Genomic DNA, 16,344 nt, shown 5'->3' with positions numbered 1-16,344 from the left:
GGACTATGGTTAGGCCAGGCATCAGCTGCTGTTGATGATTCACTTCCACTCTTCCAAGACGTGATGCTCCATCAATAAGGAGGCATGTGGATCGAACCTGAAAGATTGGAAAGCACTCTCAATTTTGCAGAGCTCCTCCACTCATCAGTTGAGGGCTGTTGCGCGATGCTCTCCGGTTGCAATAATTGGCGCACTGGGCACCAATCACCAATCTCCCTGTCGTCTCCATCTTTATGTCATCCCGATGGCACAAGATTCTGATTCGGCCCAGCCGCCCAGGGCAAGTGCTTCATTCTGCAGGAGAAGGTAACCGATAGTTCCAACCTGTCAGTGTTAGTTTTCTGCTGTGATTTAATGTCAGTATCCCTGCCTTTGATAATTTATGACCAGTGAATATTTATTTTGCTGTTTAGGAACAGTTATAGTTAGTGCTTGTTTATTACCTGTTTAGTGTTTAGCTAGTAACAAAGATTGTAGTTACTTGAAAGCTTTATTCATACCTGATCAGAGTGTAGTTTTAGTTTCTTGTTTCCTCGGTTGATTATTCAAGTATTTGGTAAATGCATTGATCTATCTGAAAATATGGGGCCATATAAAATGCCTCTTTTAGGGAAGAAAACATGTTATCCTCAATAACAGCATATCTTGGACAACCTAACTTAGTGGTGGCTTCTTTCAATGAGCAACTTAGAAGCGGCATATCTTTAAATTAAGCAGTTAGTACTGGTATGTCAACTATATGAATCATCAACAAACATACACACACCTAGTTCTCAGAATTTTGCTACTCCTGTTGAAACAAAAATTGAGTACAATGCTTGCATGCCATGGTCGATCATTAAAATGTAAAATAAGAGAAAAGGGGACCATAAGAACACATGATTTAGCAATCGAAGACTTCCTCTATTCATTCTGCTCCAAATTTGAGCATTAAAAATTTCTGAAACAAAGATTTGCAGCGTCCACTACATAGTATTTATAAATTATCACACCGAAGATGCATCAGAGCCTTCTGTTATAGCTCCAGGGCCTTGTGTGATAGCTGCAAGCAGCCTTGGCACTGGGGGCATATCAATCTCCTGCAGACCTTCAAGAACACGGACAACTTCACCCATTGTTGGCCGATGAAGCTCATTATCTTGGATGCACCAGCATCCAACTTTGCAAACCCTCTCAGCCTCTTCCAAATTGAAGTCGCCCTGTAATTGTGGATCCATCAAACTCTGCACATCTCCCTCGTGAAGCTTGCTGATAGCTCGCACAGGGAAATATTCAATATGATAGTTTCCGCTGCTGTATGCTTCAGGTGAATTTCTCCTACCTGATATGATTTCCAACAGTACCATACCGAAGCTGTAAACATCAACTTTTGATGTAATAGCAACTCCCCCAAGCCACTCGGGGGCAAGGTACCCTGCAGTTCCTCTAAATGTAGTCAGAACTCGGCTAAAGTCCCTGCCTACAAATGCTGCCATCCCAAAGTCTGCAATTTTAGGAACAAATGATCCGTCGAGGAGTATGTTTTGTGGCTTAATATCACAATGTATGATGCATTCTCGGCAACTCTGATGCAAGTAGGACATTCCTCTAGCAACCCCGAGGACTATTTGATACCTGGTGTTCCAATTTAGGGCAGCAGCATTGCCCTGAAATAGATGAGCATCGAGAGACCATTTGACATGTGTTCATACACAAGCAGCCTCTTATCACCTTCACAGCAGAAACCAATCAATTTGACTAGGTTGATATGTTGGATCAGTCCAATTGAGCTCACCTCAGCCCTGAATTGCTTCTCTCCCTGACTGGCACCGTCAAGCCTTTTCACCGCTATAGCAGTCGAGTCACTTAGCGCTCCCTTGAATACACAACCAAAACCACCTGCTCCAAGCTTTTCCGAGAAATTTTTAGTGGCATGAACTAAATCAGTGTATCTAAAGGCTATAATTCCACCACCACCTTGACTGTCATACAACGGTGCACCACACCATTTGAATTTCTTTCTCCAAATCATGAACAACAACGTGAGGATTAGTAACCCAGAACCGATTATGCTTGCTGGAATAATAACTCTAATGAAATAACAACTCGAATTACTTCTCAAATTTGGCGAATCATCAGCGGCAAGGCGGAGATAAAGAACATCTTCAGAATTATTGTCAATGCCATCATTCTTGTTTACACTCAACAATTCCCCATGCCAGACAGAGCATCTGCTACTTTTATAGGAATAGGCAGTGCAGGAGCAGGAATTGAGGCAAGCTTCTTCACATTTGCTCTGATTTGTAGCACCATCTATGCTTTGGGGGTCATAGGGCAATGTCACACGAGCAATAGGGTGGAAAATATCTGTGGAACTTGTTTTGTTTCTCTCACTGGTGCAATGTAACGGAGTGTTTCTGATGCAGCCTCCTGTTCGGTCATCAAGCGCCCAATCCTGTGGTGACTTCTGGGAGAAGCTCTCCATACACTCGCAGAATGGATGTGAGGTGCCGTTGCAAGTCGTGAATGGTCCGCAGGTACCATACGAAGTGCAGGGGTCAGCAGGTTGAGCAAATATGGCTTGCCATGACTGCTGAGCTTGTGACCAAACATTCATCTTGATCTGGCCAGAGATGTCCAGTGAGACGAATGTCAGAGATGAGTTGTCTAGCGAAGTGTACATGTAGTACTCCTCTTCATCGTCATCAACATATACGGGGTCAATCAAACCTTTGGTCTGTGGATTGGCCTCCAGCATCGTCTTGAGTATCGGTATGAGCTTCAGTGTCGACGCTCCGGATAACCAGCTCCAGTACACCACAGACGGGTTGCGGTGCTTGAGGACCACCCCGGTGGTGTCGATCTCGACGGAGTACGAGCCGAGACCTGGATCGATGAGGCTCTTCCTCGTGACGCCCCGACGGTTGAAGCCGGTGAGCTTGTTCCGGCCGAATTTGGCGCCCGGAAGCACGACATCGGTCGGGTAGTCGAAACTCTGCCACAAGGTGACATTGGATGATGATGGGCTTTTGGTGAGGGCAAGGTTTCCAGTGTCCAGGAGAACGGCACTGGTAGTGTTCGTGCTGGTTCCTGTCCTATTGGCTATGCGAGTGGACCAAACTGTGTATTCGGGGGTGGTACGGTTTACGATGACAAGGTCGCCATCGCTCGAGATTTTCAGCTGTGCTAGCTTGGGGTCAGTGATTGGTTGCTCTCTATTGGCGACCCAAACGGTTGTGAAGACTGGGATCTTGTTGAACCATATGCCGAGGTACCAGTTGGGGGAGGTGATGTTATCGGACTTACTGGTGTCGGCTGATGGCTGGAAGAAACCGAGCGCGAACTTGCCGTTCCTCGAGACGAGCTTGTCCCCGACGGCGAGCGCTTGGCCTGCCGCGAGAGTGTCGGTTGTTGCGCCTGCAGCGGGAGCTGGAGCTCGCAGGGAAGCGAAGAGAAGAAGGGCGAGCAATATGTGGAGGGGATTCATGGACAAACAAGGTAAGGTAGTAGGAAGTATGAATTGTGACGATGGATGGAGGGATTCATGCACGCCTGCTCTGCTATTCGAAGGAAGAAGAGGAGATATAGACGAAGGAGGAGGTTGCAGAGAACGCGCAGAAACGGCAAGTCGTCGACGACCCGAGTCAAATCTGGTCCGCTATCTGCTCTCCTCTGGAATACTCAATTTAGTTCACCTCCAAATTCCAACTTTGGCACTATGCAAAAAGAAGATTCCCCATCACATCAAACTTGCGGTACATGCATGGAGTACTGAATGTAGACGAAATTAAAAACTAATTGCACAGTTTTGTTGTACTTTGCGAGACGAATCTTTTGAGCCTAATTAGTCAATATTTAGACAATAATTCACAAATACAAACGAAATGCTACAGTTGTGCTACAGTAATTTTGGTTGTCCAAAGTTGGGCAAAAGGCTGACAGGTACCAACTTGGGCTCCCACTAGTGGTGGGTACACTGCACAACGACGACGTGATGTCTCTGTATAAGATAATGCAAGGAGGTATTGCCATGTGCTGGCCGACTTGCTGCCGCAGGCTGCGAGCTCCCGCGGAAAACAAGGGCTGACTGGAAAACAAGGGCTTCCGGTGCTGATGACGAAGCTTCCATCCCATGGCCCATGGGCGTTCGTTCGTTCACATTTGGTCTCCAGCCAGCCGGGGGTCAAGTTAATGATGGATCACGAACTTGTGTCGCCGGAGTTTGTGCAATCTGATACGGAATTATCCATCACGACTTGCTGAGGATCCGAGGCAAGTGGAAGGCTGCTCATCATGCCTACTAGAGTACCGTACATATTATGGCTCCTGTTGCTGTACAGGTTAGCACCAACTCCCTCCCTAGAAGTGAGAAACTGTGTGCGTACACACATCTTCACCTCTCTAAATTAACTTAAGCCCAAGTGGTGTGCCAACTGCTGCATCCGAAGAGAAATGGTAAGCACAGGCTGCTTGCTTTTCTCTCCCGCCTGGGCAACTAGGAACTCTATCTAGGAGGAGACGCCATGATCTGGCAAGATATCCATCTTCAGTTCTTCACAAGGGAAAGGGAGGGCAAGAAACGTTAAGGACAGCCTGCTTTTAGACAACCTACTACCAATCATCATTAGCCTTAGGCCACACCAGAACGGACAGCCCATCAAACCAGCCACGGACCAAGTGGTGACTCTGAACATGCCGTCGGATTCAGGGATGATATGTCTCCAGCCTCCAGAACGGAAGACGTGACGCATGGGAGCCAGAATGTCAGATACACATTAGGCCCAGCAACGACAGGTGCAACAGCCACTATAGACCAACAACATGCGCGCACCTGCGTTGGCTTTGGCTCTCATCCAAGATTTCATTCATTCGCTCAGGGTCACGCGTCGGACGCCACCGCAGAAGCATGGAAAGGAAGGAACGCGAGAGACAACCAGGCGTCCATGCCTCATCCCGTGAGCTGTCGCATGTGCCATGCTTCCAAGGAACCGCAACCACAGCACGCCAAACATCTGACTTCCCGGGACACCCCGCCTAACAAACTGGCTCCAGCGAATCGCAGAAACTTCACTTGCGGTAAAAGCATCACACCCAGTTAGTTTTACCCGTGATAGCATACATGTACTGGAACAAAGTCACAGGAAAAGAACCTGATCATGAGAATCGACATCACCACAGTCCACAGATCTCCTGAACAAATCGACGCAGGAGAAACGGTACAGAAAAAGCTATTGACACGACTCATCGACGAAGAGGAGTGAAGCCATGCCACAGGGTATTATTATCAACAGTCAATTGGCTCTCTTTCAATTGCACAGCAAAACATGGACACTTATGAAAGAATCAACGATTCCAGCTAACCAGAAGCTATACTCGGGTCAAACTCGGGTACACCACACGCAAGTCAGCAACTTTGGTTATATAACTCAGCCAGACTTTACAAATTGCAAGCAATGAAGACGTCATAAGAAAACAAAAAGAAAGAAAGAGGAAGGGAATTCCCTCACGATGCTCCGCTGTATCCCGAGCTGTAGCCGCTCTTCTTCATCGCGCCCGACTCCATCTCCTGCGTCTGCTGGCCCTCGCTGCTCGACGCGGACGGTATCTGGCCGTACTCGCTGGTCGGCGCGCTGTATTGGCTGCTGGTGTAGTTGTTGTTGTTGAACGCCATCTTCCTGAACTTCTTCATGTCCTCGTTGTACTGGCCAGAATCATAGTCGGAGCTGCTGTACGACCCGAAGAAGCGGCTATGACCAGGTCGGACACCTTCATTGAGATCCTCCAACGACACGTCGCCTTCCAAAGCCCGAACAACCTGGCCATCATCAACCAGGCAACAGACTGTTAAACCACCAGGTGAATCTATGATTGCGAACACAATGGTGCAATGCAGTTGTATGGAACCCCGTGTAGCATGTTTTCTTCACTGAAACTAGACTGACCAAAGTTCCAACTCAGAAGTCAGAACATTTCTCAAGATTATGCTATGGATTCACCAAGTGGATGTTGAACAGATTATGTTGATGGAAAGTTTTTGTTTAGGGATATAGTCAAGGGTTGTGGTAAAGATGTTTATGAATTACCTGACTCATGCGCGGGCGACGACGTGCAGAATGGCGTACACATGCAGCAGCACAGGCTATCATTCTTGCAATCTCATTAGGACTGAAGTCCTTTCCAAGCCGAGGATCCACCAATTCATCATAATCACCATCCTCAAGTGCTCGCATCAGTAACGGCCTTGCCTGCAGATGGTACAGTAATGTTACTTTCCGGAAGATCACAACATCATAGTCCGAAAAACAATAGATGATAATTACTTTCTAGGTTAACAACATTGACATGTCACCTATAGACAGATACTTTATCAAGGTAGTATAAGACCACAAACCCATAATATATATTAACAACAATACAACCTAGTGGCTAGAAATATGCTTCTTAACTAATAGAAGTCAAGAAATACATCAAAGCTTATGAAAACATCAAAGCTAGAAAAGATGTTTGAAGTAATTACCCAGTCAACCAAGCTGTCATCCATATATGTTTGGGTTGTGTCGACTGGTCGCCGCCCAGTTATTAGCTCAAGAAGCATGACTCCAAAAGAAAATACATCTGATTTTTCTGTGAGCTTTCCAGAGGACGCATACTCAGGTGCCAAATACCTAAAGCCAGGAAGATGTGGGATTAGCAAGCCATAATTATTACTACAGCATAGCAAGTTGAATGTTGGAATAACTCTCTGCTAGCTGAGAATATGATGCAAATGCCAAGGTTAATAAAACCTCTAGGGTGTTGTATCATTAACCATATTATCGACCTAGTCTAAATTGCATAAGTAATGACGTCCTCGTGCTTTAAAATTTTAGCCAAACAGTGGCTTATGCAGCATGTCTATAATGTCTAACACCACACTTCAATTACAAAGTAGCATTTATACATACCCGAAAGTGCCCATTACCCTCGTTGAAACATGGGTGTTGTTATCACTGGTAAACTTCGCAAGTCCAAAATCTGCAACCTGTACAGAGTCGCTTGTTAGTTAAGTCGAGTGGCCTAGACATTCAAGCAAGAAGGCTATATAACTTCTCATCCAATGCGGTTATGGAAAAATTCCATTAGTGCGGTTATGGAAAAATTCCATTAGTGTGACAATATTCAAACCATGCAAAACGTTATGGCTACCAAAAATCCAAAATAGAGTAAATAGCAGAAACCACATTACAACAACGTCCAAGCCTTTAACAGAGATGACTTGTGGACTGCCAAAATGCCCTAATGTAATATAATTTTGTCAAGATGGTAAACCTAAAATAAGAACTGCTTAAGACATACATTTTCAGTTTTAGTAGAAATGGACTGTCAGCAGTGAACATCCAGAATAGAAAAAGGAAACTAGAGCATACCTTAGCTTCAAATTTGAAGTCAAGAAGTATGTTTGATGACTTTATATCACGGTGGATGATCTTCGGATGGCCTGCACATAAAAAAAAATGTTATACTAGGTCCTCCTATATTTCTACATTTAGCATGAGATATTGTAATAAATATAGATAGCTGTTGTGGATTTAAACTCACAGTCTTCATGAAGATACGCTAAACCCTTGGCAGCACCCAGAGCGATTTTTAATCTAGTGGGCCACTCCATTGTGGGTCGATCTTTCCCTGCAGAAGATGCAAATATGTCAGAACAATGCGCAAGAGGAGACAAATGGAAATAGCAATCGACTTGTATCATGCATGCCTCAATCCAATTTTAGGATAAGCAATTAATCCATGAATTGCCCTACAGGGAAGCGGTTTTTCTTTTTGCAAGCAAGACTCTGGATTGCCAACTTGAATAAAGCAAAGAAAATTGTGCCGAAGGGCATGCAGCTGATCAGATTTTTTTTTTCAGGCAATAGTGGCATTGAAAAGGCCGGTGGCTCTGAGGAATGGTTAGCATGTGATTATTTCATGATCAAGGGAAGGAGAAGTTTTTATTTAGCTGAAGTGTGGCAGCTATAGGACTGCCTTCAACTGAACAATCCTAGATGTGCAAATCAAACTTTGTAACATGGTCCCAATGAGAAACCAAGTAGAAAAATCAAACATGTGGAATGCAGGATCACAGATACTGAAGCAAAAATGGAAGAAAAGGCATACCATGTAAGTGGAATTCCAATGTGTTGTTGGGGACAAACTCATAGACAAGCAACCTCTTGCCTCCAGAAATGCAATAACCAACCAAAGACACGAGATGTTTGTGATGTACTCGGCTGATAATCTCAACCTCAGCCTGGAACTCACGCTCTCCCTGGCCACTTCCAAGTTTCAATTGCTTTACAGCGATCTCCTTGCCATTAGGCAGCAGTCCTCTGTGAACGTAGCCAAAACCACCTTGTCCGAGGAGATTGGCATCAGAGAATCCATCAGTTGCCCTTACCAACTCTTCGTACGTGAATGTGCTCTTTGAGAAGCCAAGGGCAGTGCCAGGGGATGGTGGAGGTAGGATCTCGCCACCAGAGTAATTAGAACCCGACCCACCACTACTGTTTAACATCGCTGGTGGAGGCGGTGGCGGTGCCTGTGGAGGACGGTTGGCATATGCTGGCGGAGGTGAAGGGTGCATCTTGACCACATGCTCAGGAGGTGGAGGAGGCGCATTTTGCTGCTGCCAACTCTGGTGGTATGTTCCACCATATGGATCCTCTGCAGTAAGATGAAACATCATGTGAGATAAATTATGTCTCCATCTGGTAAAGAACATAATTATATTCTTACCGAGCTGCTCCTACTTTCTTTTCCGAACAAAACAAACAGGCAATAGCTAAAAGCGAATATAATATGTCATTTGATTTAGACAGCATGCATGGCATCCATCAACGGCTACCAGATAATGTAATCACAGGAAAGTTTGTTGTTGAACAATAAGAAAAGCACACCATGTCGTAAGCAACTAAGACTTCACCATCACAATTAAGGATTAGTGAGTATGAATGAAATCCAGGTCCAATTCTCTTGAAATTGAAAATAGTTTCTATTCTTAGTGAAATTAATAACACTTTTCACCCCACTTTGCACATGTCAACAAGACCTACGTGAAGAATCGGGCACCCACACACCTAACACCCATGTTCATGCCGCGACGTAAGATTCACCGCCACCCGAATTGCCAGGAAGACAAGAATTGAAACCGACAGCAACGAGAGTACTAGTTACTACTCACGCCACCTGCACACCAGATCTGGATCTAGACAGCGACACTGCGACAGGCAGGCAGGCACGGGAGGTGTACGAGAGAGATCTAAACTCACCCTTGTACGGCGGCTGATGCGGCGGCGGGTACACGTAGTGCGGCGGTGGCTGCGGGGCACGGCGGCGCTTCTTGCGTAGGCAGCAGAGGCAGATGAAGCTGGCGAGCAGGAGCAGGACGAACCCCCCGACGGCGACGCCCACCACGAGCGACGTGGACGGCCCGGAGCCGCCGCCGCCGCCGCCGCCGCCCGAGTTGTGGGACTTGGGCGGGGAGTGGCCGGACGGGGACCTGCCCCCGCTTCCCCCGGACGACGGCGGGGACGGGGACCTATTCCCTCCTCCCCCGGACGAGGGCGGCGACGGCGTGTCCGAGGGCGGGGACGGCGTGGAGGGAGTCCCTGGCGAGGAGGGGGACGGCGCGGATGGCGTGGCCGGGGTGGAGGAGGACGGCGCGGGCGGGGACGCGGCGGGGGTGGAGGGGGCCGGGACGGAGGGGGAGGAGGGCGGCGGCGCGGAGGGGGCAGGCGGGGACGGCGCGGCGGGGGCCGGCGGGGTGGGCGCTGCCGGGGTGGACGGCGGTGGCGCGGACGGGGTCGCCGGCGGCGGGGTGGTGCCGTTGTTGGCCGGCGGGGCCGACGGCGTGGTCGGCGCCGGCGCGGCCGTCGGCGACGACATCGCGCCCCGAACCCCCCCGCTGCTCCGGCTTCGGAGCTAGGGCCGGTCGGTTGCTTAGCGCGTAAGAGTGGACTGGTGGAAGAGTAGACGGCGAGATGCCAAGATGCTTCGCGCTCGATCCGCGGTGGGAAAGGTGGAATTGGAGCTAAGTGGAGGAGGCTAGCTAATCAATCAAGCTAGCGGCAGCGGGAGATAGAGAGGAGCGGCAGCACACACAGCCGAGTAGGCAGCGGGGCGGTCGAGCGTTAAATGGAAAGTGAGACGGAGGGAGGGGGGAATGAGGTGGGAAAGCGGAGGGTGACAGCGGGGGCGTGGTGGGCCCGCCCATCCCGCGAGCGGGGTGGGTCCGCGGCTCGACAGCGTTCGGGTGGGGTGAGCGTAGCGCGGTCGTTCGTTGCGTTGCGTACCGGGAGGCTTCACTGGCACGGTCACCGACAGATGGACGCGGCGGGTCCGCGGGACCTAGATGTCAGGGACGAGCGAGGAATATGACGTGGGAAGTGTCGTAGGCCTGCGCGTGGTAGCGCTCCGCGGTGCCCCGCCATCGCTTTTGACCGCGGGAAATGGTGGGAACGCTGGGTGGTGTCACCGGATAAAGCGCGCGTCACCTTTTTCACGGCTCATGCTGCCGTTGGATTACGCAGCCTTTACGGCGGGTCACCGCGGTTTTACCCCGCGTGGACCCCGCGCGTCAGCGTCAACCACTCCGAGTCAGGGGGCTCCCACCGTCCCATGTTGTGGCAACGGAAGCGGGTGATGGGTCCCGCCGGTCAGCCCCTGGCGTTTTCGGTTGCTGATGCTGACTGACCCGGCGGCTGCTTCGCTCTCTGTCACTTTGTCCAGGAGTCCAGGTTCGCGCGCAACGTGGGTGGGCCCGCGCCCTACGGCCTAGGGTAGTACCGGGCCCGCGGCGCAGCGGCCGAGCGTGATTGGCGGCGTAGGGCCGGACACACGTGGGGATGATGACCTGTGTGACGCGCTGTCCGGGGGGAGCCGGAGAGGAGAAGAACACGGCAGAAATGGAGGCATCCGAATCTAGAGCACACACTGCCACGCCCTTGCCCTTGGATGTATAGTCACGTGTGCTCTCGACTTGCTCCCTCTTCGCTTGCTTGACAGCAATGGCCTCGTCGTTAGCTTGGCAAATTGCCTTCGCCTCCTGGTTGAGAGCCTGAGAGGAGCTGAGGATCTAATCTTGTATTACGATTTTCTGCGCAAGTGGTGCGTGCTCTTTGAATCTATCTATCCACGAAAAGTGTGGCTGTGGAATAAGCTTAGCTCCTAGTATCTCTTTTCATCAATCTTCATTCGTGCTGTGAACCTCGCCGCTTCACCCTCCAAAAAAAAAAGCCTCACCGAGGTGGCACCTCGATACTTACTCCAAGAATGTTTTTTAAACGAACCAGGCAGATACTTGTTCAGAGCATAGTTCGTCCATTCTTTTCATCGTCCATTTTGATAGATGCAGCACTGTCACGGAGTATTTTGGTACACCATTTACGTGTCATATTTGCATGGTGCACCTAATGATTAGAAAGTTTTTTTCTTTTTTCGAAATATACGAAACTGAAGAGAATGCAAATACATACGCGTCTTGGAGTAGGGACGGATCTAACATGGGAGCTGGGGAGCTAGAGCTCCCCTACACCGTGCTTCATAAAATTTCCAAGCATCGATGAAGAAGAGTAATAAGAAAAGAAATGGAAGACGAATAGGAAAATGAGCCCCATTCCTTCGAGTTCTGAATCCGTCGTTGCCCTGGAATATCTCTTCGGCCTAGGAGAAACTGTCAAGAAAACGTATGTGTGAACTCACACGAGACCCATTTCTCAAATAAAGCCCTGTTTGGAAGGAAGGTGCTAAAATTTAGCCTTGGACTAAATTTTAGCACCATCAAATGGTGTGCTAAACTTTAGTCATTCAGGATGTTTGTGAAGGAGGCTAAATTTTAGCACATGTGTTGACAAAAGACAGATTTGCCCCTGTTTTCTCTCTCTCCTTCACCCCTCCTCTTCCTGCTTGTTTGGCGTCATGCAGACTATAGTAGTGCACTTTGTACTTTGATTTGTCGACAGCATCTTGCGTTCTCAAATCATTTGTAGTACCATTCATTTTTTTCACTAGGTTTAGCAAATATTTCGTCAAGCAACAGCATCACTAATCACACGCTACTCACTTGGGTGGCGTACATCTGCCTGATGGTCGGCGATGCCTCCACCATGGCCCTCACCGTCAACATCTTCTCCACGGGCGGATCCTCCGTCGCGGGCGGGGCCGGCGCGGAGGCCGCGGGAGCGGGCGGGGCCGGCGGAGGTCGCGGCGAGGCGGAGGCGGCGGCGGCGTGGCGGAGGCGGCGGTGGCAGATTTTTTTCACTATAGATACGTATGCAACGCGCTCTTGCTATTTTATACTCCTCCACTTGGGAAATAAAAAAAAATGCAAACTAATTTGTTCCTCTAACTCTAACTAGGTTAAAAAAATATCTCAACGTGACAATTATTTTCTTATCACGATTTTATGCGCCCTTGGAAACAATTAAAAGGGAAATACTTGACGGCAACCTCCATACAACCATTTACTGAGAGAGACATAGCTGAGTCAGTACGGAGTTGACGAAACTACCGGTATTCTTCACAAATCACAAGGACGAGTTGACAATGTTGTCCACTAACCACAAGGACGTAGCACGCGTTCGAGCTCCCAAGTTAATCCCGACACAAATCACGCTTGAGAGGCCAATTGCATTGACCGGCGGAGAGTGAGAGCAGAGTAGGGGAAGATAAAGAATGGAAGCCACGGCAAAAGAGCTGTGCGTAACAGAATGTCCGCGTTTCCCGGTTCGGCGATTTTGGCGAATCGGCAGGCGATCCCACCCCCGACCTCGATCTAGATCGCCATCACCGGCGATCCTGATCCTGCTACGCCGCCGGTCACCGCGACCACGGCGTCCACGCCCCGTTTCCATCGTGCAGTGTGGATCCGGCCACCGCAAATCGTTGGTTAGCCGATAAGGCGCCCTCGACGCACGACACCGCTAGGGTTTTGCCGCTTAGGTACTCTAGGTCGGTCTTGATCTGCGGCTGCGTTTGATCTACTTACGCAGGCCGCTTTGTGGTGCCATCCTGCCGTCATCCATGGCGACCGGAAGTGGCGGCTCGGGGGGGAAGGGGAATACCCTAAACCCCAATGTGACGGATCTTCTCCAAAAGCTCAAGTTGACTGAGGGGGTGTTTGGATACGAGGTGTTAAACTTTAACAGTGTCACATCGGATGTTCGGATGCTAATTAGGAGAACTAAATATGAGCTAATTATAAAACTAATTGCAGAACCCTGTGCTAATCCGCGAGACGAATCTATTAAGCCTAATTAATCCATCATTAGCAATTGGTTACTGTAGCACCACATTGTCAAATCATGGACTAATTAGGCTTAATAGATTCGTCTCGTGAATTACACTTCATCTGTGCAATTAGTTTTGTAATTAGCCTATATTTAATACTCCTAATTAGCATCCAAACATCCGATGTGACAGGTGTTAAATTTTAACACTTGGTTGCCAAACAGGCCCTGAGGAGGAGGATGCCGTTCTGGATTTCAGCGATGCTGAGGAAGAAGAAACGCTCGCGCCAGTGGAGTTCGCCCTCTATGGGAAGATCCTGTCCCCGGTGCCGGTGCATGTGTCCACGGTACGTTCGGCGATGAAACCAGCTTGGGGTAATCCGGTTGGTCTCAAACTGCGAGCGATCGGTGAGAAGAAGGACAATCTGTTCGTGGCGGAGTTCGGCAGCCAGCGGGATATGGAACGGATTCTGGCCGGCGCGCCTTGGATGGTGGGGAAGTACTCGATCTTGCTGCAGGAGTACGATGGAAAACTCACTGCAACAGATGTCAAGTTTGAAAGGGTGGAGCTCTGGGCTCGTCTCCTGAATCTCCCTATTGGGTGGATGAACCGAGCTAGAGGCTCACGTGCAATGGATATGATCGGGAAAGTTATCCAGATGGATGTGGATCGAGATGGGAAGGCTAGCGGGGCGTTCCTTAGGGCACGTGTTGCTATTCAGATTGATAAGCCTGTTCGTCGTGGGATCCGGCTCAGGGTCAATAAGAACGAAGAACCCAGATGGTTTCAAATCCAATATGAGCGGCTTCCATATATCTGTTTTCACTGTGGTTTCATGGGCCACTCTGATTTAGAATGTGAAACACCGGCAGAGCGAGGAGAAGATGGGAAACTGCCGTATGATGTTAATTTGCGTGCTCCAGAAGAGAAAAAGAAGAAGCTGCAGTCCTTTGCTGCAGCGGCTGCTGCTTCGTATGGTAGTGGCTCCTCTTCTGGTTTTAAGCAGACATCGTCGAATAGATCAGGGGCGCGTGGGTCGAGACATGCTAATAGCTCGCGCCATTCTGAGAGTCAAGTGGGGGACTCGGAGGAGCTTGAGATCGAGTCTCCGATAAAGCATACTGAGCAAGGAGCGCATGCTGATACGTCAGGGGTTAGCAGGAACCTGTTTCAAGCAATGGACGAAGATCAACGGCTTGCACCACGTAAGAGGAAGTCAAAGCCGTCGTCCAGAGGAGTGCACACTCCTGATCTGAACATTCCAATTGAGGGGGGATCCAATGCCATTGTACCCATTGGTCTGGTGAACTCGCGTGTAAGTCAGCTAGATGGTGCTGGTGACAGTAGTGGCAACAGCATGATTGAACAGCTGAAGAAGCAGAAGCGGGGCGAACCAAATGATGCAAGATCGGCGGCGGCTGCGAGCGGCAGTCCCCGCCGGGCACAATGAAAACACTTTGTCTGAACTGCCGGGGCCTGGGGCAGCCCGAGGCAGTTCAAGAGCTATGTAGCTTGATTGAGCTACATCGCCCATGTGTGGTCTTCCTGTCTGAAACAAGATTGTTTGATGACAGAGTGGACGGTTTAGTGCGAATGCTGGGTTTGGCTGGAGGTTATGGAGTAGGCAGCCATGGTAGAGGTGGTGGGCTTGCCCTACTTTGGAACCAAGAGGTGGATGTAAAGTTAGAAAGCTATAATAAGAGTCACATAGATGTCACGGTAACCTTATCACCGGTGGTGCAATGGAGGTTTACTGGATTCTATGGAGAACCGAATAAAGATTTTCGTTTTCAGAGTTGGAATTTGTTGAAGCATCTCAAGTCCAGGAGCAATCTCCCATGGTTGTGCGCTGGGGATTTTAATGAGTGCTTGGATGCGTCTGAACACATTGGTGGGCAGGGACGGCCGGAACGTCAAATGGAAGGCTTCCGAGAGGCAGTGGAGGTCTGTGGCTTCACTGATCTTGGTTATATTGGCCTACCATATACATGGGACAACCGGCAACCAACTGGCCGCAATGTAAAGGTACGGCTGGATAGGGGTTTAGCTGATGAAGGCTTTATGAACCTGTTCAGTAATAACAAGGTGTGGCACATTCAAACTACGGAGTCTGATCACTGCTGCTTAGTCCTTGAATGCTCTCAAGTTTGGCATAGAGGGCGAAGACGCAAACGACGATTCCGCTACGAGAACATGTGGAGAAGGGACGCAACATATGTTCAGATGGTCGAGGAGGCCTGGCACGCTGCTGACAGACCGACTACTATGGACCAGCTGGCTGTGAATATTGACCAAGTGTCGACCAAAATGCAGGAATGGGGGCGCTCCATTTTTGGATCAGTCCGGCAGGAACTGGCCGCTTTGCGCATTGAACTGGAGACCGTGAGGCGTAACAACCTGCACAGTGGGCCATCGAGACAGGAACGCCACCTAATGGCAAAAATCGCTGAACTTCTTGCTAAAGAGGAATGTATGGAACAACAACGATCGCGCATACAATGGCTTAAAGAGGGTGACCGTAATACGGCTTTCTTCCAAGCAAAGTCAAGAGAGAGAGCAAAAAATAACAGAATACATGCACTGAAAAGGGAAGATGGATCGTTGGCCTCCACACAAGAAGAGCTGGAGGTGACGGCAATGGAGTTTTACACAAAACTCTTTACAAGACAGGAGGTGTTAGACCCTGGACCGGTGATTGATTGTGTACCCACCAGGGTTACAACAGAGATGAATGAGTTTCTGACGAAACCATTCACTCCAGAAGAGGTGAAAGCAGCGTTGTTCATGATGGGCCCAAACAAAGCTCCGGGGCCTGATGGTTTGACGGCAGGGTTCTTCCAATTCCATTGGGAAGCGGTGGGCCAAAACGTTATGGATGCAGTTCTCCATTTCCTCAATGGAGGAAGGATGCCAGAGTCTGTTAACAGCACTACTTTGGTACTGATCCCGAAAGTGAAACACCCACAGGAGATGAAGCAGTTTAGACCAATCTCCTTGTGCAATGTGATCTACAAAATATGCTCCAAAATCTTGGCTAATAGATTAAGGGGCTGTTTGGATGAAATTATCTCTGAGGAGCAGAGTGCCTTTGTGCCAGGTAGACTGATCACA

The 16,344-nt window shown here is 49.2% G+C and overlaps 2 protein-coding genes and 1 pseudogene across 2 annotated transcripts; 1 reads left to right on the top strand and 2 right to left on the bottom strand.

The window, feature by feature from the left end:
- Positions 1-869: 869 nt before the first annotated feature.
- LOC101785210 lies at positions 870-3,718 on the bottom strand (annotated as a pseudogene).
- A 1,513-nt stretch (positions 3,719-5,231) lies between these two features.
- Positions 5,232-10,139, bottom strand: LOC101784812 (proline-rich receptor-like protein kinase PERK1). The gene is made up of 8 exons (XM_004960579.4): positions 9,276-10,139; positions 8,125-8,670; positions 7,558-7,644; positions 7,386-7,456; positions 6,924-7,000; positions 6,497-6,644; positions 6,063-6,224; positions 5,232-5,794 (listed from the first exon to the last, which is right to left on the bottom strand). The coding sequence occupies exons 1-8, from the start codon at positions 9,889-9,891 to the stop codon at positions 5,483-5,485; spliced, it is 2,019 nt and encodes a 672-aa protein (XP_004960636.1). The 5' UTR covers positions 9,892-10,139; the 3' UTR covers positions 5,232-5,482.
- A 1,971-nt stretch (positions 10,140-12,110) lies between these two features.
- LOC101764448 lies at positions 12,111-14,683 on the top strand. The gene is made up of 2 exons (XM_012844445.1): positions 12,111-12,168; positions 13,458-14,683. Exons 1-2 carry the CDS (start codon positions 12,111-12,113, stop codon positions 14,681-14,683), a joined length of 1,284 nt encoding a protein of 427 aa, XP_012699899.1.
- The last annotated feature ends 1,661 nt before the right edge of the window (positions 14,684-16,344 follow it).

The sequence above is a fragment of the Setaria italica genome, chromosome III, assembly GCF_000263155.2.
Source record: "Setaria italica strain Yugu1 chromosome III, Setaria_italica_v2.0, whole genome shotgun sequence".
Classification (NCBI taxonomy): domain Eukaryota; kingdom Viridiplantae; phylum Streptophyta; class Magnoliopsida; order Poales; family Poaceae; genus Setaria; species Setaria italica.
The sequence above is the reverse complement of the archived record's forward strand: the minus strand, read 5'-3'. Positions and strand labels throughout refer to the sequence as shown.